Source organism: Atractosteus spatula, chromosome 15 (genome assembly GCF_055471065.1).
Source record: "Atractosteus spatula isolate fAtrSpa1 chromosome 15, fAtrSpa1.hap1, whole genome shotgun sequence".
Classification (NCBI taxonomy): domain Eukaryota; kingdom Metazoa; phylum Chordata; class Actinopteri; order Semionotiformes; family Lepisosteidae; genus Atractosteus; species Atractosteus spatula.
This window is the reverse complement of record NC_142720.1, coordinates 4471785-4496025: the sequence shown is the minus strand read 5'-3', so window position 1 is coordinate 4496025 and position 24241 is coordinate 4471785. Positions and strand designations below refer to the sequence as shown.

At 41.1% G+C, this 24241-nt stretch overlaps 1 protein-coding gene across 3 annotated transcripts; it reads right to left on the bottom strand.

The window, feature by feature from the left end:
* Positions 1-1716: 1716 nt before the first annotated feature.
* Positions 1717-17927, bottom strand: oprm1 (opioid receptor, mu 1). 3 transcript variants are annotated; one of them, XM_088933979.1, is made up of 3 exons: positions 17598-17927; positions 3706-4061; positions 1717-2249 (listed from the first exon to the last, which is right to left on the bottom strand). In XM_088933979.1, the coding sequence occupies exons 1-3, from the start codon at positions 17849-17851 to the stop codon at positions 1717-1719; spliced, it is 1143 nt and encodes a 380-aa protein (XP_088790105.1). In that variant the 5' UTR covers positions 17852-17927. The 3 variants fall into 3 exon arrangements, with proteins under 3 accessions (XP_088790105.1, XP_088790107.1, XP_088790106.1); XM_088933981.1 differs by having other exon boundaries at positions 1717-2243; XM_088933980.1 differs by having other exon boundaries at positions 3709-4061.
* Positions 17928-24241: the final 6314 nt, after the last annotated feature.

The following is a 24241-nucleotide window of genomic DNA, read 5'->3' as shown; positions in this document are numbered from 1 at the left end:
TGGAAAAATGTGAATAAAAAAAGGAGTCTGAAGACACGGGTTCTGTTTATGAGCAATTGTTTCTTGTAAATACAAATTGAAGTCACTAATTATTTAAAATACATCTTGCCTGGTGTCACTTATCATTTGGCCTCTTTTCTTCAGTCTAGAGCCCCTTAATTGTATCTTATAGTACTAAGCACTGAGTTGTAGGGCAATTCTTTACTTGCTGTGCTGATCTGGTATGCTGATAGCAGAGAGAATAGGGCCAAGAAGTGTCAAATTATTACAACTTGTTGAATAATTAATCAGGAATTTAAAGGCTGCATAGAACAAAAACAAGAAGTGAGATATACTGTAAGTGTTTGAGAAATGTGCACTAAAATAGAAGGCAACATCTACAATATGATTCTGTTGTATATTGTTTCTGCATTAGCACAGCCTTCCAGTGGAATGGTATAACATCTGAGAATTGCAATCAATCAATCATCAGTCAGTGGCAGTGTCCAAACCTTTCCTCTATCAGAGCCCACTGTACAAAATCACAATACACAGTAACTTTAATGGATGCCCAGAAAGGACAGGTTATACATACTAATACAGAATATCTTTCAAATACAAAAATACAATATTCTGATCAGGAGCTGCAAAGAAGTCAAACTGTGAGAAAGAGCAAGAAAAAAGTAAAAATCCACCATTTCTGTACAAAATATCTAAACAAGAGCGTTGTAAGCTTAGATGTTCAATAAATAACATGTAAAGCTTCAATAACAATCTTTAGCTGAAAGGTCTGAATGACCAAAGCAATGTGCCCTCAGTGGAAGGGAATAATACACAGCAGTCTGTAAATGGAAAAACATCTGTATAAATTTCCAAAGACCTCTGAGTCTCCTCAACTGATAACTTCAATCAACAGCTCATAGTTACCTGTTTATCAAAGTTAAATGTCAAATGTACTGCCAGGTTGTTTGACAATACAATATAAAAAAAAATCAGCTAGATACTAAGAGAATATCCAACTGAAAATGCGTATAAATGCTTAGAAAAGCATATCTCTGCATTTCCTAAGAGGAGATGATCTGTTTGGTCACCAATAAATTAAGAGCTGGTACTCTCAGTGAATGTACTGGTGCACACGCAATCCCCTGAACAGTTGCACTGCCCTTCCCAAAAGACACACTGGCTTGGAGTTACATTAAAATTCATTTTTGGTTAAATTCTTAAAGGTTCTGTTAAAGGTCTTTTCAGGGATTCCAGAATGTTCTGCTCTGGAAAAAAGTCTGAAGTAAGAAAAAAGATTAATTAACATTCCCAGTCCTTGAATACACTGTAGCATTTTGCTGTTCTGGGACCACAAGGTAGGGCACAGTTTATCACACGCCAGAAGAGTATCACTGGGTATATACAGCCAATGTATGTAAAACAACTGCTTGACAAGCATTTTCCCCTGAAATGCTTGACTGTTCACACTGTTCAGTAAAACAGCTCTGCCTGACCTGGCCGAAAGTCTCACAGGGCTGGCATGAAGCACTTTCAAAAGCCACACCCTTGACACCCAGTAAGTCAGGGAAAAAGCATCAAGAGAGGTTCTGAGCTGCAGCCATCACCCATTCCAACAGCTGGCAGTGGGCTCGAGGCTGGGACTAGTTAAAGCCCTGTGGTAACCTGCGTGATCTCCGAATTCATGTCATCGGCGGGCTGTGAGCTATAGTCCAGCGATGACATCTCCACGGCTAGTCATACCTGGTGGTTGGAGCGCTCTGCCGTGTGGCCGCTGGAGTTGTGCTCGCGGTTGGCGTGCCGGGTGTGGCTGGACTGGTGGAGCTCCAGGGCCGAGGTGGCTGGGATGCAGAACTCTCGGAAGCATCGCTTGAAATTTTCGTCCAGGAAGGCGTAGAGGACGGGGTTGAGGCAGCTGTTGGTGTAGCCGAGGGCGATGCAGAAGTGCCAGGTGACGGACTGCAGCAGGGAGTTGGGAACGGTGACCAAGGCCTTGATGATGACGAAGATGTGGATGGGCGTCCAGCAGACGATGAACACGGCCACCACCACCAGGACCATGCGGGTGATCCGGCGGAGATTACGGTCCTTCTCTTTGGAGCCGGACAGCATCCGGACGCTCTTCAACCTCAGGATCATCAGCCCATAGCACACGGTGATGATGAGCACCGGCATGATGAAGGCGAAGATAAACACGCAGATCTTCAGCAGGTTCTCCCAGTACCAGGAGGGGTGAGGGAATTTCAGAGTGCAGTCTGTGAATCCTGGAGCTAAAATCAGATGCGTTTTAAAGAAACAAAGGAGCAGTAAAAAAGCACAATTCAATAATGACTAAAGGATTATTTTTAATGCAATGCAATTCACAGGGATACTAATATCTCACTTTGTTTGTGACCGTGTTAAAGAATGAGACTTAAAATTGCATGTTCAGGAAACTTGAGTGCTAGAAGCTGGCTACCAGTATGACTCCAGAATGAGTCAAAAAGCCCTGGCTTTGTGTACTGAGGAAGTACTTTGTTGTTCTATTCAAATGTCTGCTATTGCACACGGTGCAATATACAGTAAGCAGTCCTAAAATGATCAAAGGCTTAAAATCATCTTAGTGATTTTCCTTGATGTTTGAGCCAGATCCTGTTGTCCCTATTGCTGTGCTTGGCTGGCATGAAGGATTCTCACACTTTTCAGCTTTACCCTCTGCAGACATGCTCAGAGGTCTGCATGACAGGCCATATTCTGCCGAGTGTGGTGAAGCTGTAATACTGCATCAGACAGTAGCGTAATCACAAACCAATTAACAAACCGAACTTAACAAAACAAAGAACTGAATAAACAAAAGCATGTTCAACGAGGTTCAAGATAGGTCACGAGAGTCAGCTTGCCAAAAACAGTGCTGCTTCATATGGGCTCCTTCTCTCTGATCTATGGACATGAAGCTGAAGTGGGCTTTTTTTCAAACATGCATCTTGATCCTTTTAAAGGTCTGCCAGCTGCAGGGTTTTTTAATCCTGGCTTGGTAACAAAGACATTCCCTCATGCCAACGGTTTGAGCTTGTGATTCTACATGTACTGGTATTGGTTTATGAACAGAATATAGTAATGTAATATACAGTACATAGGGATGCATAGTAATAGATTTACAAGCAGTGATCAGAAAAGCTCAGCGATAAGCCCGAAACACCACAGACCACTTGTGAGGATGCACGTTTTCTAGTATCGTAAACAATACAAATAAAAAATAATAAAGATGGCAAGAAGGACCAAAAACTTGAATGATTCATTAAATTAAGCAATTCTAAATTAAATACATACTGTATTAAAACTATTAAAATGATTTAAATTAGACAAATAACTCAACTTCTAAATTCTCACTGTATCTTCTGTAGAAAGTCTATTTTGATACAGATCTCTATCTAAAGCCCTCACTCAGAAAATAATCTAGATCTTGTTTGCCTGCAGAATGCGTGTGGTTAATGAGTTCTTGAGGTTTTCAGCCCCTAACCAAGTGTCACCAACAGCTCTTTCCTTTTTTCACTAACTGGTCATGTTTCAATCACTTCAGAACTTCTTGCGCCACACCAACGACACGACCCTGTGGTCAGATCTGAGCATTACTTGCCCGATGGATCAAGATTGTTATTTGCTCGTTTTTGGGGAAAGACAATCCACAGAGACACGTTAGATGAGAGCGTGGAAGGGAGAAGACTGTGAAACTAACGAGATACTTGCCACTGTATTCCATGGTCGTGGTTGCCATTATCATCACGGGCAGGGCGATGGCGGAAGACAAAATCCAGTTGCAGACGTTGATGATCTTGGCGTTCCTTGGGGTCCGGAAGTCCAGGGCCTTGATGGGGTGACATACGGCGATGTAGCGGTCGACGCTCATGGTGGTGAGAGTGAAGATGCTGGTGAACATGTTGTAATAGTCGATGGACATCACAACCTTGCAGAGCACGTCGCCGAAAGGCCAGGTGCCCATCAGGTAGTTCACGCTCTGGAAGGGCAGAGTACTTGTAGCCAGAGCATCTGCCAAGGCCAAGTTGAAAATATAAATGTTGGTCGCGGTTTTCATTTTCGTATATCTGGAAAAGAAAAAAAAGCCACAAGAACTCTTACTACTGCAGTTGTCATTTCTACAAACCCTTCAGCAGGTGGTCAGAGACACAACCTCTTTATGCAGAAAAGGTAAAGAAGAATATAGTTTTGGACACTGGAAAAGTGTTTACTTTCATTAAAAGAAAATAGTTTTAAGGGCCCTTTATAAAGGAAACATGACATCTGTATACAGGTCATCGTGGCAGTAGAGTAATGCCTAGACCACATGTTTTAGCAACACTGACCGACCAAACCAAGACAAATAGGGTGTTTTATATTCCTCTTGTGTGAACAGAGTGTAGCCCTATGTGAGGCCATCATTAGCAAAGGAAATATCGAAAATAATTAAAATCATAAAATACTGTATAACCTTGGCAGGTTTTAAAATCTTTACTCACAAAGTATTTCAATGCATACAGCAATTAAATGATAGACATATCAGAAATATAACCAAGAATGCAATATAAATAATTCATACAGTCCAATCCTTTCTGCATATAATACACAGTTCTGTGCAATTCTTCTTCTCACATTAAAGAGAGATTGCATGAAAGGATAATTAGGGGAGGATGATTAATTGCACGTAGGAGTCCTGCCTTTAATGACAGCCATAATATCTTTATGTCACCACAGCAATGGCAGGTTAAAAGCATCATAACACTGCCTCCTTTAAACAGGGTGAAAAAAGAATCATATTTCATGGCCTTTACTTCAAACGCTGGCCCTATCATTGTATACGATCTATGGAAAGCACTGCAGCACACTACAGAGAAAATTATGAGCAAATTGGAAGGCAGCTTGTGATCTCTCCACAGGGAGAGAGCTGGCAGGAATTTCTGTTGTTTTCCTCTGCTGTGTGTTTTATGACGCTTTCAATATACAACAAACATTCCAATGACTGTATCATTAGCAACATTAAGATTGTAATCCACTAGGATGAAGCAACAAATTAAAGGAAGGAAAAGTATTGGTAAGTATCACAAAGGCTGATGCATGTTGCTCTCAATCAAGCTGAACAACCAAAACAAATCTTGGATCTACAATTGTAATGGGCCAGTCTGGACCATGCCCATATTTCTTGAGTCACCTCTCAGCAATCAGCCCACCTCTTCACAACTGCATTGGAGATCCTGCTGCTCTTGAAATCACAACAATGTGAAACTATGAGATGAACACCTTTTCTCCTTTTGAATAAACAGCATTTTTACATTTCTTAAATAAAATTATTTGTATTGGAAATTTCTTTGCTTATAATCCTTACAAATACTATAGGGGGGGAAACTGATTGCCCTAAAATAATTGCTATATTAAAAAATAGTCTACATTCACGAGATCGATGTTTACCTTTGAGCTTTTAAAGTGCATAGAAATAAAAGGGATTATTATTAATTATACTGTAACATGTTTATGATTCAGGATTTCTGTATATGTGTCAGAGGTCTCAGACTTTGTATAGCCAAAAATATTATGGATGCATAAGACTACGATAAAATGATTTTTTTAATTGAAATTTCTTCCTGTTGATATTAAATATTTTATCAGAGAAGAACCTCAACTTCCATTGCTCTTTGTGAACATTATGCATTTTTGTTCATCATCATTTTCTGGAGCAATTGTGCATTATACAGTACCATAATGGGTTTGTTGTTCATTTTTCCTGCCAGTGTAATAGCAAAGAGTTTATATTCAACTGTAATCTGACCTTTGTATGAGTACATAAATAGGAATTAGGAAAATAAGGATCATTGAGACGATCAAAGCAAATTTCTCCTGGCCTGAATTATATACGTGGGTTGAAAGCAGTCTGCAGTCTATCTTGGTGAACAGACGAAAATAATCTCAATTTACATCAGTTCTTCATTCAAGCCTTTACGCAATGCCCTATATGGGTCAAGCGGCCTCTCTTAAATTCTTTTGTTCTTACATCAACTGTTTCAGACATTGTCTACCAAGAAATTATTTAAGCATCTGTAAAACACAAAATTATTTTTGAAATAGTTTAATTCTCCTTAAAATCACTATTCCTGATTGCACAGAAAAACTCTATGTAAAGAAATGATGAAAGAAGCACACGGTATTAATTAACTTAAGTAATTAATACTGTAGTGGACATTGTAGTTGTAAACACTTGCTTCATGCCAAATATTGTGCAAAAATATCAGATTATAAGGGCTAATTTTGACAAGACTTCTTGTACATCCCAAAGTGCGTTGTGCATCGATGAGCGAAGACATGATGAAAGCAAAGAGTTCTGACAATGGCTTCCCTTTGTGGCACCATGCTGCACAACCCATAGGAACAGTCTCCTACCCAGATATTGCAAAGGCCTGAGGTCTGTTATGGTAGCCCTTCCAGAAAAACCATCCATCTGCAGGCGACAGCCTGAAATTCACATCACGTCCCTCTCAGTCCAGTACAGGGCCATGGTGGAGTCGGGGCCAATTCCTGGAATCACTGTTCACAAGGCTGGATAGATCCTGGCTGGTCGGGATGCCAGGACAGGGCAGGGCAGGGAAAACACACAGACACACTGACGCCAGGGCCAGTTCTCTCTGTGGAAGAAAACTGGAGCACCCGGAGGAACCCCACGCAAACATGGGGAGAACATACAAACTCCACACAGACAGCATCCCACATCTGGAACTGAACCCAGGGCCCCAGCACTACAGGGCAGCAACGCTAACCACTGCACCACCATGCCACCCAACCAAAAACCGTCACTGTATAGCTGAAAGAAAACAGAGAAAATAGTCCTATATTTTCACTGGCATCCAAGAGCTGAATACAGCAAGACTGAAAGATAGAAGCCCCACATACAATAGCTGTAAATCTTGATTCCTTCAGGAATTGAGACCGGCAATTCCATTGACATGAAACCTATGAATTTCAATGTGGAATTCCATTAACTGATCGAACGCCCAAGGTAGGGGTATGTTTAAAAGCAGAATTAGTCTATTACCGTACAGAAAGAGGGAAATGAGTGTTCTTTCCACAAGTTGTTTGCACTTGAAATACCAAAAATAAGACTGTTTAATAAAGTGACTCTAGTTGAGCAGGCACTCATCTTTCCCTATTTAACAGGCTTTTTATATGGATATTTTTAATATATCATCAAAGCACCCCGAACACAAGCAGCAAAATTACCTTCTGGAGCTAGAAATGGCTTTTGATCATCTCATCCGAGAACACCATGAAGAACTCTTAAAGATTACTCTTGATTTTTTATTTAATTACTACCTTCCCTCAAGACATCTCTTCACTAGATAATCGAGAATATATTGGAAGAGATAATGAAAATAAGCAAGGTACAGAAGCAATGTCAAAACAGGCTGATATTCATGAAGGTGAGTGGAAATAATACCAACCCCTTTCTCTTAAATATGGTTTGTTGAGCTAGTGGAATCCTATACTCTAGGTTGTGGGAGCTGTACAAAAACTACACATCAATAGCACTACATTAATAAATACTGTAATTGCAAATCGTGTTCCTCTTTTTGTAAGATTTCTATGAAAAATATATTTGCCAAGTGAATTTAACCTTTTGTTCAACCATGCTCACTTAAAGCAAATGTCAAATGTGAGTCATACAGTAGTACAGGTATTGAAGGCCTAAGTAACTACTGTAGTGCTAACTCACCAATGAGAGAGCTACAGTAATACACTTAAAGAAGTCGAACAGGACATATTGTCTGTTTTATCGCTGAGTTTTTTTCTATAATGCAGTAAATCTAGAAATTCGAAGACTAATCTAGCACATAAAAATGAAACAGGAAAGAGATTATTGGAAACCTGCCCTAGTTTTTTTTTATTCCTTGGAAGAATTTCATCACTTTTCTAATGATCATATTAATGAGCCTTTAATGAGATGCATTTGGCTCATTTTCCAAGATAGCATGAATTATTGAAACACTAAATCTGTAGGTGCTAAAATAATAATAATGATAACATCACTTTATTAACCCTTTACAATTTCTTGCATTAGGAATTTGTCTTTTTCACAGACCCCAGCTTGCTCTCCACGAGACACACAGACAGGGAGAGAGCCTGGGGTCAGAGCGCAGGGTCAGCCATTGTACAGCACCCCTGGAGCAGCTGGGCTTCAGGGCCTTGCTCAGGAGCCCAATGGAGTAAGATTCTTCTGCTGGCTGCAGGATTTGAACCAGCAACATTCCAGCCACAGGCGCAGATCCTGAGCCACAGAGCCACCGCTCCGCCCCAATTAAAATGGATAGAGTCTAATAAAAACAGAAACCTGGTCAAGAAGAATCTGTGAAATTACATCAGTACATTTCCCTTACGGTTTTGAGTATAGCATTTTGAGTGTTCATCAAGAAACACTACCTTTATTTCTAATCCAATCCAAAATTATTATAATAACTTCAAAAGTTAATTAACAAATATATTGCTCTGTCTGCTGTTAAAAACAAAGTTTTGTAAGGAGCACTGATGTCACGACAAGATGTCTGAACTAATTCTGATGTCAGCATTAATTACCTGTGAACTTAATCACTTAAGGCAGGCATTGTTTTTTAAGGACCTACTGTATAAGGATATTACATGTCTGCTCTATTTTAACTCAAAGTGGAGCAAAACCCCAAACCTTTACTTATTGTTGTGTTAACTATTTATTCGCTGAGCTAATGCTGCTGTCACAGAATGCTGTCTACCTGGCAAAATGTGAGATTAACAAATTGACCGTGTAACAAATAATTTCAATTAAAGTGAATGTCCTGTCCAGTAAAAGTACTGTATTGCTTCAGTGCGTAGGATGAGTAATTCCTCTAACTGCCATTACAGCTAATTAAATTATTCATTAACAGTACAATTTAAGGTGTAGAAAATCAGTTCAGATTTTTCCAACATTAATGATAAACTATCACAGGACTTTGTTTCTGTGACTGCAGGGCCAGTTAAAACTGATGCTACAATTAGAACTGAAGTCTACTGTTGCCCTAAAGAAGAATACTGATTGATATGGGGTTAAATCTGCAATGTGCTTCACATTGTGCATTTATTTAAGATAGATTTTTAGGATCCTGTTTTTCAATCTGTGTTCTGAAGTGCTTTAGTAAAATCCAGAATAATCTGCCACTTAGGGAGACACAAGACTGGCAGTTTGTGTTTCCGTTGCAGCAGCTTCTTGGCTGAATAATTCCATCAGACAAAAGCAAAGCGTACAAAGCAGAACTGCTAAACCCAAGGGCAAGATCTCTGATCACGACAGCTCTCTGAAAAACACAAAAACAAACACCTGTTGAGTGTTTGTACTGAGAGGGACAAAAAAACCCACCCCAGGACATGTGAACACTACACTGACATTGATTAAGGTAGATTGCTGACCAAAACTATGTTTTCCAGAAGATCTGCCTTCAAAAGTTAATGGTCTTTCAGGCTGTTCAATAAGCATGTTCAATCAGTCAGTCTTACTGCTGCTACTGATGGATGCAGTCTGCATTTCCAGAGAGATGTCTTGAATCCTTTGGGATGAAAAGCACAATATACTTAATTACAGCAAAAAAGAGCTTCCATAATGGTCTAAAATAAAAGAAAACAACATCTGGGAATCTTCAAATAATACCAATAGTGTATATTATACACCTTGTAATATATAGAACATACCTTGAAATTCAATGGGTCATATTTAGGTTTCCAACATTAGGGGCAATATCAAAATGCATGTCTTGTCAGTGCTGGGACAAGGGCAATCTTACTGTATGTTGGTTTAATATCTGGTGTAGAACTGGACAAAGTGTTGGATCCACTTTGACTAGCTTTTTGCCTTGTTTTTATCTGCTCACAGTCTCACCATCTGAATGCAAATCTGATCAACCCCTGTCACTCCGTGTGTACCGAGACAAAAAAAGATTTCGGGCTGTAATGGAAACCAACTGTACTGTATATGCTTGATTGTTACTAGGGAACATCAGCTAAGGCTGCAAACAGGACAGTTATTGTACTGTATTGTACTGTACTGATTTCTGACAGAACATGGAGCTGTTTGCATGTGCAAGGATGTTTTTTACCTTCTTTGTACAGTGTTGCATCAGTGTTTTTCTGCATAACCAGTCACACTGTCTAGTGTGACAAAGGAAGGCATAGTGTTGAGCTGAATCTTTTCAAAAGTCTTGCATTAAGGAAAGGGGGCACTGACACAGATCCTCAAAGAATTAAAGCAGGAGGGTACAGACATTAGTGTGTTGTCTGTTGTCTCAAGTACAAAGCCTGAACATTTAAATGGTAATGGTCATAAAAGAGGTAATGTTTCAAGGTTACAGCCTTCAAATTCAGAGCTCTGCATATGGCAGTGTGTGTGCGTGACACTGCAGAGAGTTTCTCTTATTTGTTCTGAAGAACCCTTGAGGGTATGTTTTGTGGAGACCCTATGGTTCTGTCGTTACAAGACATTGTTAGAAGACAATGCATCATTCAGAGGAAAATTACAATATGCCAGTCAATGCTAATTTTGTGATTCAAGCTCGGCAAAAGCACCTAAAAAACAATTGTTCAGCCACAACATTGCCAAAAAGAAAATGTTAATTACTTCTGACAGTTTTATAGTTTTTATTTTTATTTTTTTATCTCTAGGTTCTCTTTTTTTCTTTGTTGATATGCTGTCTCTTTTGTCTATGCCTCCCCTGCTTCTTAACATTGAAAGGTCTGTAAACTGAAAAGGAGATTATGATAATGGGAAAAATGATAATGAGACTGCAAAGGACAACTGAAGGAAATTATGCCCTGAAAGCATGAGAACAATGTGATCTCATAAGAGCCTGAATTTCTTTCCCTCTTCTGGGACATTGCATAGACCAGCGCAGCATTGTTCTTGTGCTTTTTATCTCCCACGCACACCATAGGCCATTCCCAACGAGACGGGTTAATGATAAAGCAAGCTCCTCATCTGATGGGCTTCGTTAAGTGAATCCTCAGGGGGGAAGCAGAAGGTGAGACTGCTGCATCAAGATGCTACTCGCCAGGAAACCAAAGAATATCCAAATCCTTCAAAGGCCTGGCCTTTTAGCACAGCTGGGTTGCTGTCTGGGCTGTGCAGGTCAGGTGTTTTGAGGTGTCTGAGAGATGGCTTTGCATTGGCCCAGGGGAAGTCAGAGCTTTGCTCCCTCTGTAAGAGCCTGGCTACTGAAGCACACGGTGGGGTGCCAGACAGCTCCACCGGTAAAGATCCGACTTCAGACAGTGGGCTGGGTCCTTATACTCAAGAGATGGTTGGTTCCAGGTTGATGGCTGATCACTGGGGGATGACACCTTTCTTTAAGCCTTCATTAACCTGCATTCACAGTTCAGCCCCTTTCCTTCTGAACAAAGTGAGTTACTGTATATTAAAAAGATCTGTTGTGGACTTAAATGTATTGTGAATAATTTTAGCCATCTTTGGGTACCGTATGTCAAATTTCCAAACATGAATGTACATCACTTACTTTTAGACATCTTCTAATCTAATACTCTTCTACTCTAAAATACTTCAAGGGTATTTTAGAAATGATTTGCTGTGCTTCACAGGAAACTTAATGACCACAGCATATTTCTAATCTGTCATCAAAAACATCAGCTGTAAGAAAATGTTTTGTTGGGACTCAACTAAGGCTGCAGTATGTCTGATGATGGTGATCTCTTTGGAGCATACTTCAAAGAGAGAAAAAAAAGTTTTTTGACACTTTGAAAAATGTTTTTTTCTAAATGTGACACTAAAGTATTCCTCTTTCTCAGCTTGTATACAGCCGACATCATAATATAGAACCCGACAGCCATTCTTCCCATTTTATGAAGCTTTTTATTTTATTTGTACAATGGGTTTCATAGCCAATCAAGAAGAATTGATAAGCAAAGCTAAGGGAAAATGGTCTTAGTAAATCATTCTCTAGTACACCAAATGTTCTCTGTGTATCACTGCATCATTAAAAACGGAACAACAGAAATAAAAGTCAATAAAATAGAAGGAAACGGTTTGTTGAAATTGCCTGCTAATGTCTCATTTACTTTATTGGTGCAAAGATGATGTTATTATGAGAAGTCATTTTAAAAGCTCTCTTTCTCTGGAAGTTACTTAGCACAGCAAATAATCAGTAGAGCAGAACAAGTAGCAGGGTGTCCTGTAGTTGTGCAAATGGGCAATAAAGCCAAATTGTTTCATGTGATGCACTGTGGTCAATATTATCAAAATGTAAGTTACGTAAATTTATAGGAATAATAATTCAATAAATGCTCCCAAACAATCAACACATACTCTCACCCACACACAATTTAGAGACACTAGTTCACTTAGTCAGCATGTTGCTGGGAGGAAACCCTTGGGGATAACACGCACACTCCACACAGACAGAAGCCTCAGTCAGGAGTCTGGACCCTAGAGGTGTAAGACAGCAGTAGTAACTGCCACATCACTGAACTGCCTGCATATGGCAGTGTTTTACTTAAATCATGCGAGTTTAAAATTGTATAACGCACTAGTCAGGCCCCTGTCTTGTGCTTGCTGCTTGCAAGGACAGGCTCCGGTTCCCCCACGCCCCTCTATTGAATGAAGCAGTCAGAAAATGGAGTGATGGATCGACCAGTCAACCTCTTTAAGAATTTTGTGTTCAATTTTGATCACCATGTTACAGAGCAGATATTGCTGCCCTGGAATCAGTCCAGAAACAAGAGCAACCAGAAGCATTCTGGGGCTTTAAGGAATGTCCCACAGTGTAGGAACAGAAGATTTGAAGTCTTGAACAGAGAAGATTACGTGAAGACCTGATACAAGAATTCAAAATCCTCAAAAGCCCTGAGAACCCAGTAGATATAATCAGAATGAACCAGAGGTCACGCATGAAAACCTCAGGGAAGTGCATTTTAAGCCGAGAACAGGAAGCACTTAACAGGAGAACAGGAAGCTCTTCTTTACCTAAAATGTTGTGGGGTCTGGAACAAGCTGCCCATCCATGGTGTTGAAGTGGATATCTTAGACTCTTTCAAGCAATGTCTGAATAGGATCCTTAAATCAAGTAATCACTAACCACCAAATAGATTAGATGGGCTGAGTGGCACTCTCTCATTTGTATCCTTGCTTATGAACTTAAGGTCTTCATCTGTGATGGTAATAGCACCTACCGATACCTGAACATGTCTCAGCTAAGACTTAGCAGGTTTATGATATTGCTTCTTCTGCATTGCTTTGTTTCTTTTGTTTCGAATACCGGTGTTTGATTTGACATATTCACCTGGCCTTATACATCAAGAGCTGAATGTGCTAAATGTTTAAAATTGTCCGAGTTGAGTGAAGTCACTAGATTCACATCTGACAATGTGAGTCCCACTTAGAAGCCTTCAAATGGTTTTCTGAAATGCAGAGGATGTGCCAGCCTTGTATTGTGAAATGGGGTTGAAGGCAATATTGGATCGCTCTCTTTTCCCCCTCTGGCAATAGTTTTTCTTTTTTGGTGGGGAGTTATACTGTACGTCTTGAACAATTACAAAAGCTGTCTCAGGTTGGTGGTCCTTTTTTAAACTGGAAGGGTTTAAGTCTTCACAGACCTCATGGCTGAGTGAAATACACCTGACGACATAACAAAGGTAAAAATTCAACTTACGTATACTCTGAAATACTAATGATAAAAACTCTTTTTTTTTTACAGAAACATAATGTTTGAATATACCCCACTTGTTCCCCTATAATCTAGTGATCGGCTAAAACACAGTAGGGAGGTGGCCAGCCCTGGTCCTGCACAGCCAAAATAAATCCAGCAGGTCTTGCAGGCCATTCTTGCCTTGTAAAGGCCTGGAACACGTGCTGTAAGGGTTGTCCGATTTAGTAATTAAAGTAATTAAGTTAAGTCAAGAATGGCCGGCTGTGGTATTTTAGAGTTGTTGGCAAATGTAATTAAAAACAAATCTCTAAACTGCTCAGTTGTACAAAGCACATGCTAAAGTAGTTAAAACAGAACCTCCAAGTGTTAAGAAATTATCTATTAATTAATTGTAAGTGTAACAAATTAATTGTAATATGAATTAATTATTTGAGGGTGACCTCCCTAAGACCTCCCAGATTGTGCCTCTCCATGAAGAAAATTAGAAGGGTTGAGCAAGGAGGCGACCAAATTATTAAAGATGAAAAAAAGTAGTGGATAACCGCTTTAATGATGGCTAATTACTGTACTTACTATGGAGACTAAGGTGATCTCTAGTGCTTGGAGGAGTACTGTAAATTACTGAAAAACTGGTCTTTAATATAAGACTAATAAATTATCCTGACCATGGCCCCTAATTGTAAATTACAGGTCCTACTACTAAAAGAAAAATGCTTGGTAACAGTTACAATAATAATAATTCCTTATATCACCTTTAAATCATGCTTTTTATTCTGAAGAACTCCAAGTGGTTTACATACTGCATAGTGGGGACTCACTTCCCCCACCTGGCCGACACACTGTGGCCCCCCTGCACAGCAGGTCTGGCGCCGGAGTGAGAAATTACTTCACCAGCAGAACTGAGGTGGAGTTTAAGGAAGGCCAGATTGTACACGCCCTGACAGGACTGCAGCCAGGACACTGGGGTTAAGGCAACTGCATGGATCTTTTCCTGGACAAGTACCCTGGGACCCCTGGATTAAAGTCTCTTCTGAAGGACAGTACCCCTACAGCGGTGTGTCCCCTGTCTCCATGCTGGGACATTGGGTTGGAAATGCTGGCCCAGAAGGAAGAGCAACACCTACTGGGCCACTACCTCCATTTCACTACCTCCACCGGGACTGGTCTCCCACCCAAGTCCCCACCAGGCCCAAGTCAGACTGCAAGGTAGCAAAATAAAATCCTTGTCTCACCACATTATTTCCTTAATTTACAGAGGTTACAGAGTAAATCTAATCAGGGATTTCACAGTACTTCAGTGAACATGTGAAATACGTGGTTAAAACTTTAGGGATTTTATGAAACCTCTAACTTCATGTTCTTATTTTAAAACATGATTACATAGCTTATAGATCATTTGAAAATAGTGTACTGGGAAAAACCTATTTTTAAAAAGACCAAGAATTACTTGCCAAGTGCCATAGCATCCTACAACTCACAACTTGCAACCCCCTGAAGCCCAGCAGGCGTGAGCCTGGTCAGTAACTGAATGGGAGACCTCCTGGGAAAAACTAAGGTTGCTGCTGGAAGAGGTGTTAGTGGGGCCAGCAGGGGGTGCTCACCCTGCGGTCTGTGTGGGTCTGAATGCCCCAGCATAGTGATGGGGACAAGATACTGTCCTTCTGATCAGACATTAAACTGAGGTCCTGACTGTCAGCGGTCATTAAAAATCCCAGAGCAGGGGTGTAACCCTGGCATCCTGGCCAAATCATCCAGGTGGGGCTGCACACTGGTGGTGGTGGAGGAGAGTCCCCATTACCTGTAAAGTGCTTTGAGTGGAGTGTCCAGAAAAGCGCTATATAAGTGAAAGCAATAATAATTATTATTATTTAGTCTTTCTGATGACTGTCGGAAAAGGATGAAAAAACAAAGTAAACACTATCAGGCACAGAATAATTGAACAATGATTACTCTGAAGCTTAACATAGTCCTGGGTGAAGTTGAAGTTCCATCCTTTACAAAAAGTGAGGTGCTGGTTTGTAGATCTGTGCATTTCTATAAGGCTGAAGAAATCTTTGCTATACCTGTTCTGGTAACAATATTTTCTGGGGGGAAAAGCACTCAGCTGTACTAAATGAAAATGACCTGGAGGGCTTTTGTATTTCCTATGTCACTATAGCACTGTGTCACCGTGTCACCATGTCACTAATGTCCCAGTGACTGGCTGTATTCAATGCAAGCTCTTTTGTCCCCTGAGGAAAATCTGTTTTGTGGCCGAGTCCAACTCAACAAAAACAAACATCGCCAACAAAATCCAGGACAACATTTCAGGGGATAAAAAGAAACATTTATTACTGTATTCCTTTCTTCCTGAAAACAGGTGTATTTTTTTTTAAAAAGCAGCAGAAGGTTATAGTAGTAAATAAATACAAAGATCAACTTGTAATATGGTGTGTTTGTGAAGTTGCATCATGCAGCTAACCCAGTAAAACAAGCCTGGAAAGGCTGGTGTTGGACAGAAATAAAAGCCTCAGACACTGAATTTGAGGCTGTTGTTGACTGAATCTGGCTTAAGTGGGGGAAAAAGTGAGAACATACTGGGCAAAACAAACAGTGAGACAAATGTCATTTGCCTAGTGGCAGTAGCAAAGACTGTGTCACTGCAGACAGGTGCCCTGTACCTGATGGGCTTACATCACTGCCCTCCCCAAGTCCCAAGTCTTGTTTGTCTACAGCTTGTCCTCATTCTAGAATAGTGCGTTCAAATTCAGGAAAGGACGCCCCAGTTGTACCCCCAGTAAAGGAACCGCATCTCACCTGCTGTATCGTCTGTGTAAATGAGGATTGGCTCTCGGTACTTAACTTCACCCGTTAAATAAAGGATGGCATCACATAATTCGCGATTCTTTGTCTAAAGGAATTGGAAACTTGAAAAGATTACGATTACTGGCGACGAAATCTACATTGCGACCTTCCCGGAGCAGTCAGTGCACTTGGCTAATTGTGTTTTAATGACCAGACCTACTTTAATAAACTGTATCCAACAAGAACGGCTGTTACATAACTGCATGCAGCCGGAGTCTGGAGAGGAATGCGGGTGGTGGGGGGTAGCGCGTGCGACCTGGCGAGACGAGATCTTATTATTGCTTCCCGAAATGATAGCCAAGGCTGTTTATACGCGGGGTACTGCACAGTATATCATGTCTTAAATGTCTTAAACACACGACGCTCTTCTATGCATACTATTGTTTGTTCCGGAGAAAGTTGATTTCTTATTCAGAGAGGAGTCATCCCAAGAATCAAATCAAGACAATGTTAGAACACGCATTTACAAAGCATATTTCTTATCTACCTGGCTGCCCTTCACAATTAGCATAAACTGTAGACGGGTGCATAGATACTGGCCACAGTTATTACGAGCTCGGTGTCTCCAGTAATTGCCCACAGGAACTTCAGGCACTAAAGCAGGACCAGATAAACGCTTTCGGTTCGGTGTCTACTTCCACTCCTCCTCTTGGACTGGAATGCTTTAATCTTGAGCAAAGGAGAACGGGAGACTTTAAACTCTTGCCTTTTCTTTGACAGCTACACGTCTGTCTATCCGGTCCGGAGTTGCACTAATGGTTCGTGAACAGAAAGCCCGAAAAGTTGTGCTTCATTGTCCCCTTGACTACGGCTAAGATAAACGCATACACTGCAATATCAATCAAACGCAACTAAGTTATAAACTATACGAGTACAGATTTTTTTTGTTGCTTTAATAACCACTAATCAGAACAAATATGAGTCTGGTTTATCCCAATGTGCGTTATCTTCCAGGATTAAAAAGTCGTAATTTTGTAAGGAATGGATACCCTCGGAGCTAAGGACGGTTCACAGTTAGTTGTCATAGCAATCCAGTGTTACCTTGACCGTACAGTAGCTGCTAACATGATCGCAGGTTCAGAGACCTTCCGAGCGCCTTACCTGATGATGACATACATGACCAGCACGTTGCCCACCAGTCCTACGACGCACACTATGGAATAGAGCGCTGTGATGATAATCGCGATGACCATGGGAGTCGAACCCTTGTTCAGAGCGTCCGCCCTGTCGCACTTTGACAGGTTGCCTTCCAGCAGTAACAGGTCGCTGAGGTTCCTGCAGAAATACGTGCCGTTCTGTACCAGCGGGGAGGCAAGGTGATTCCCCGCTGCCGTGTCGTTGCCCGCACTCTCCATGATGGCACCAATCGATGAGGAAACCAATCGATCAATCAAGCGATCAGTAAACGAATCAAGCAGTCAATTCGGGCTCGGAGCAGCTCAACCAAAGAGTCTCCCTGTCTGTACCTCTGCGGGAAGCGGCACTGCTTGGACTGTCGCTGTGCCCCTCCTGCACGCAGGACCCGTTGCCTCAACACGTGTGGCAGGTACTGTAGCTAGTCAGCTCTCCGGATCTGCCGCCTGATTTGCAAATACTGTCGATCCCGTCTGCACGCGTCTGGAGAGCCTGTAGTGTAACGTACAGCTGAAGCCGATCACTTTCACGTCGCGTTTTCTCGTTTTATCAAGCCACGTTACGTCACTGTATAAACCACATGACCACCCGACAGCCTTAAAAAAGGGAATCTTGGTTTGAATTGATTATCAGCTGGAGAGTTTGATTACAGTACGTCTATTTAAAAAACAGCACCCAAGCAGATCAAGCTGCGCTATCTGCTTTGCACCACGTAACAGCCTCCCCACCACGGCCGAAAAGAATCCTTCTTTAAATCGGACGCCTGTTTGTGTGTAGGCTTCTGAAGCCTTTAATAATAATAATAATCACATTTATTAATACGTGTTACCAAAATCAAAAACAAAAAATACCTGGGGTTAATCAGGTTCTGAAATCAATTCCGTGTGTCTTGGGTTCTAGCGCAGTTTTCCGTTTATACAGTAAGAGTTACATTGGTGTTGTACAGTACATACTGTAGAGTTGTATTGCACCTCAGTATTGAACTCAGATAGGAATGGTAGGTTTTGTCTCATGAGAGAAATTATATTCATTGCACTTATCCACCCATTTTTAAAAATTCGCTTGTTCTTGTTATGGGTTTATTTTCATATAGATTTAATAGGCTGTTACTGATCATTCTTTCAAGAAATTGTTAAATCTAACGTTACTGAGACTTGAACATCCTCCTCCAAAAACACCTTTGCATTACCCAATGTTGTGTTAGAATTTGCAAATCACAAGGCTTGAGATGTTTCACATAATACGCTCGTCTCGGAGTGTGATTGATGACGCAATTAAAACATTCTGAATATTTAAACCCTCCGATGCCATTCCTTGGAACCGGATCCATTGTTTATATATTTTCGATGAAGGAAGTCCTGCAAAAAATCTATAGAAGGTATTTATAGAAGACCCCCAATAAAACGTGTGGAAATGTTTGTCTAGAGCGCTGTGTGGCGAAATCTGAAACAAAGAAACTGAAACCTTTAAAAGGAATGCTGAAGTTATATTGCGACTTCCTTTTTTGTTTTTTAAAGTGCAAAATCCTCCATCCGTTTTCTAGTCCAGTCATCCAGTGCAAGGTTGCATGGGTAGCCCGAGCAAGGTGGGATACCCCCTGGGTAGGACACCACTCCATCGCGGGGCATGAAAAAGACACAAACACACACACACTCACACCAGATGCCAGTTAACCTACCAACATGTCTTTGGACTGTGGAAGGAAACCAGAGCAGTTGGAGGAAACCAACAGGCACACAGGGAGAACATGCAAACTCTGCACAGATAGCACCCCAGAAACTGAGATGTCAGCAAAACCTGCAAAGTAAATGCACAAAGTGAAATGTATTGATTGCGTATTCTGCCACCTAAGGCTCATTTGGCAGCAACGATTTCCGTCAGTATTTTTGGGTAGGTCTCCATCACTTTGCATGGTTGGATGGTGCAATTGTGTTCAGTCATCCTAGCTCATTCTCTATAGGGGATCGCTGATGCAATCGTCAACACACATTTTCTACGGGATTCAAGTTGGGCTCGAACCTGAGACTCACCGAAAGCTGAGCTGAGGTCCCTGAGTCAAAACTGATCAAGGCATTCATATCCCAGCTGAGCTGAGATAAGAGGGCTGTCTTTTTGATCATTCAAAGGACCGTGGCAAAAAAGAGGATTCCAGAGGGGGTCCCATGTAGAAAGAAATAGAGAGAAAACCATCTTACCTATGAAAAGAGCTTGTAAGCTGATGAGCTGCATTATTGTTAGTGGGAGTATTGACAGTGAAGTCAGTAAACACCTCCTGTATCACCAGGGTTAAAGATCCATTTCATAAGCTCAAGAATTCTTAGACCATATCTGGCAAAGAGTGAGGACTACTTACTGTGAGCCTGCTGAGCGATAGACAGGCTATCAGTACTGAAGAGCCTGATTATTCATTGGTATGAAAGAGCAGAACAAACAAGCAAAAAATCAGCCGAGCTCGGAGTGAGAATCCAAACGAGCAGCTTCAGGACAGGCTTTGGCAGAGCGCTGAGATCTGAATGCTTTTGGCAACGCCGGGCTCTGCTGATGGGAGTGAAGAGCCCAGAGCTGGGCTCACATGTGGGCTGGGAGGAAATCAGCAAGAGGTACTTCAACATCAGTAGAAACCTGATCTCCAGTAGCGATGTCGCAGTGATATATAAGGACTTCAAGCATTAGAGCCCTTTAAATCCTGGATGCCTTCTAACACCCTTTTTTCTAAATAGTAGCTTGATTCAGAAACAGCTAAATCAAGAAACAGGTCCATTTCTAAATGCTGTTTTTGTTTTGGATCATCTGATCTACCAATTTCAGGTGTAGGGCCACTATGTCCCCACACCAGTCCGACTGCCCCTAGACTCCCACTCCAGTTTGCATCGGGAATTCTGCAACTTGCGACATCTTAAAATAAGGTGTTTTCACAGTGTTTCTTTTCCCCTGCATTTGAAAATATTTCTCTCTTTCAAGACATGTCATCCCAAGAATCGAATCAAGGTGGCCGAGCTCCTGACGACCTCAGATTTACCACCTCCCATCAGCTCAGGTGTGTGCTGCAAGCCCCCACCTGCCCAGGAGAAGACAGAGGGTATGCCAGCACTTCATCGTCTTCTTTTCACACTGTGCGCCCACACAGACACAGCAGCACCCACTGGGAGCTGATATGGAAATCATGCACCACAATATTGACAACATTGGAAAGTAAATGTGTGTAATAGCGCAGAAACAAATTAATCAAAGAATCATAAGCCTGCACTGAATGATCCTGAAACAAATTTATTTGTTGAGCCACTATGCAATAATCCTGATGTCCAGTTATAGGCATAATCAAACATGATCAGAATTTGTTTTCCTATCTAACAACAACAAAATAGCTAATGCATTCATACAAATGAAGACAATATGGAATTTCTTTAGCTCAAAATCATCCATCAGTTTTGCAGTGATTATGACCCTGAGTGATAATCAGGGTGATAATCAGACCCTGAGTGATAATCACTCTGAATAATATTATTCAGAGTGTGGACTCTGAATAATATCAAGTTGATTCTTTGACAGTTCAAGAGGTAATGAATTTGCTATTTATAAAGTAACAATAATAGTAACAACAATATGTAACAATTATGGCCGTTCTGCAAATGATGATAAAAGACCAAAGCCTGGATGTCATCAAAACATTAGGCCTGCAAATGACATACTGCCCACTTTTCAGCAGATGTCCAGTCAGCGATGCCTGTCTTAAAATTGTGACCGGAAAGACTTGAGGTTTCGATGTAGTTTGCACAAAGGTTTAATGACAGTTGTTCAGAGTATTTTCTCATTAAAGTGCATCACAGACAGCTATAGAGATAGAACTCATGAGGTTACAGTTTGGATGATCTATTTAATGTGTACACACTGATAGCAAAGCAGCACAGCACAGCTAGCTTTACAGCTTTGCAATCAGGCAGAGCTGAGGTTTCAGCAACCACAGCAAAGGGTTTGAGAACTCATGCAATCTTGACTTTGCCATTTTTCTTTCAGATTTATTGTCTATTTACATATTTTAGTTTTGTGCTTTGAACGTGTGGAGTGTGTTGTGTGCTGTATAGTACAAGTATCATAACTGCAAGCTTCAAAGCAAAATGTGAAAATGTGAAAACAATCTCAATATTTTTGCAACATATATACTGTATATGGTTAAATAATCAGGTGTCAGATCATAGTTTTTTAAGTTTTCTGTGTGAATTTCCAATGTAGGAGCTTAGCAGTGTGCAGTCATTCCAAAGAGAGCTGTGTACTGAATTGCCTACTGATTAGGGGACCATTTAATTTGCCCACATGTGGCACATTTTGAGAATAGTGCTGTTACCAAGGATTCTATTCTTGTTTTCCACTAATTCACTCATCCACCTGGCCCTGATGAGTCATTATATAGTATATGCAGCTACAGGTATGGTTCAGACATAACTGCAATATAATTACTAACAGTTCAGGCCTGTCCAGATAGAGCATACTTGGATTCTGACTTGCATCCCAATCAGAACGGGTAATTTCTTTCCTCTTTCTGTTTCCTTATCAGCCTCTGGCATTAGGATTTATTGCTGGAAAATTAACCAAGCTTGAGATCTCAGCCAATATACTGATTCGAGTTAGTGAACCTGAAAATTAAACTTTTCTTTTTTTTCTCAAAAATTAGAATGTGCATTTGTGGTCTGTGATTAGCAAACATAACTTCACGCTGATAGCTTTCTTGTGAAATTGGATTGCAATGCTGTCAAAATTCACACATTCGATTTTCTTTGGAACGAATGTGTTTTTGTCAGACTGCTTTCTATTCACAGGCCTCAAAGGGCTTTAATAGTGATATTCTGCATCTTCAGTTATTTACCTTTTGGTGGGATATGGCAATACGAAGACACTGGTATTGCAAGCGTACCAAAACATTGTCTTAGTTGTTAAAGACGAACTGCAACGCGATTTGTATATTTCGGGGTTAGAAAGAATCAGCATTAATAAGTGCATTTCAAACCACAATAAAAGTAGAATGTGCACAGTAACTTGTTAAACCTCCTATTTACATCACAAAATAAACTAAATTTCCAGGTATGTGCAGTGCCACTGCAGGTAACAAAATGTCCTGTGAGGTGAAGCGGCCTTTTACATTGTATAGAAGAAGGCTTGGGAATACATCTCTTTTAATCCAATTCAAATATTGCTCTCAACTTCCAGACGGTTTTGACAACAAATACTACTTGCAACCCACTGGCAACCCACTGGAGCTCAGCAGGTGTGAGCCTGGTCAGTACCTGGATGGGAGACCTCCTGGGGAAAACTAAGGTTGCTGCTGGAAGAGGTGTTAGTGGGGCCAGCAGGGGCTCACCCTGTGGTCCATGTGGGTCCTAATGCCCCAGTACACTGTACTGTAAACAGGCTCCGTCCTTCGGATGAGACGTAAAACCGAGGTCCTGACTCTCTGTGGTCATTAAAAATCCCAGGGCATTTCTCGAAAAGAGTAAGGGTGTAACCCCAGCGTCCTGGCCAAATTTCCCATTGGCCTTTAACAATCACGGCCTCCTAATAATCCCCATCTATGAATTGGCTTCATCACTCTGCTCTCCTCCCCACTGAGAGCTGATGTGTGGTGAGCGTTCTGGCGCACTATGGCTGCAGTCGCATCATCCAGGAGGGGAGTCCCCATTATCTGTAAAGCGCTTTGAGTGGAGTGTCCAGAAAAGCGCTATATAAGTGTAAGCAATTATTATAATAATTATTATTACTTACTTATTAACTCTGCATACGGATCAAGTTGGAATATTTCTGCGGTGAAATGTGTGCGGCACAACCTGTACTCTACATCGCATTACATTAGTCATTGCAGTGACTAGTGAGCAGGAAGGGCAGCATCGTCACAGTTCATGGGAACTCGAATGCGAGTTTGCGACAACATCGCGACTTACAGTACCTTCACAAAGTTTACAATATTGTGCTTAATTCGAAATTTGTAACATTTTTCTATAACACCAATGGATTTATTTTTTTTACCGAGATTTAATAACTGGTCAGAGAGACTGCAGTTCCCCTTTAACTCTCTCATCAGCGCTGTAAAGTGTTTAGGGTTTCATTATCCAGCTGTGTGACAAAAGCCTACGAACACAGTACAAAGTATAAGCCTGCTGCATCCTGCCCAGAAAAACTGGCATTGGTCTGTCTGGAGCTCAAGGCATTAATATAGGTGTGTCCAGCCACTTTGTACACACACAGCTCGTTAGTCTGTGTGACTCTTATGGCAAGAAAACATGAGCCAAAGAACCCTCATTATGTGAACATGCCTGTACTATACACTGGGGAATGGAGTGCCAATGGAAAATAAGAATTAGAGTGGGGAGCTTTGTCTGTGTGCAGGCTGTAAAGGAAAAAGCAGAGCTTAATTCTACTCTAAAAGGTAAAATGAAGACAAGAGGCAACGTCTCTTCTGGAGAGTGGGGGAAAGAGAGCGAGAGAATATGTGTAGGAGTGAAGGCAAGAGTGGGGAGGACCAGAGAACGAAGATGTGGGAATGCTTTGAGGGTGGGAGGGAAAAGGTACTTAAGAGATGGAAATCTGGGCAAAAATTCCAGGGGAAGGTTAGAAGCCAGCAT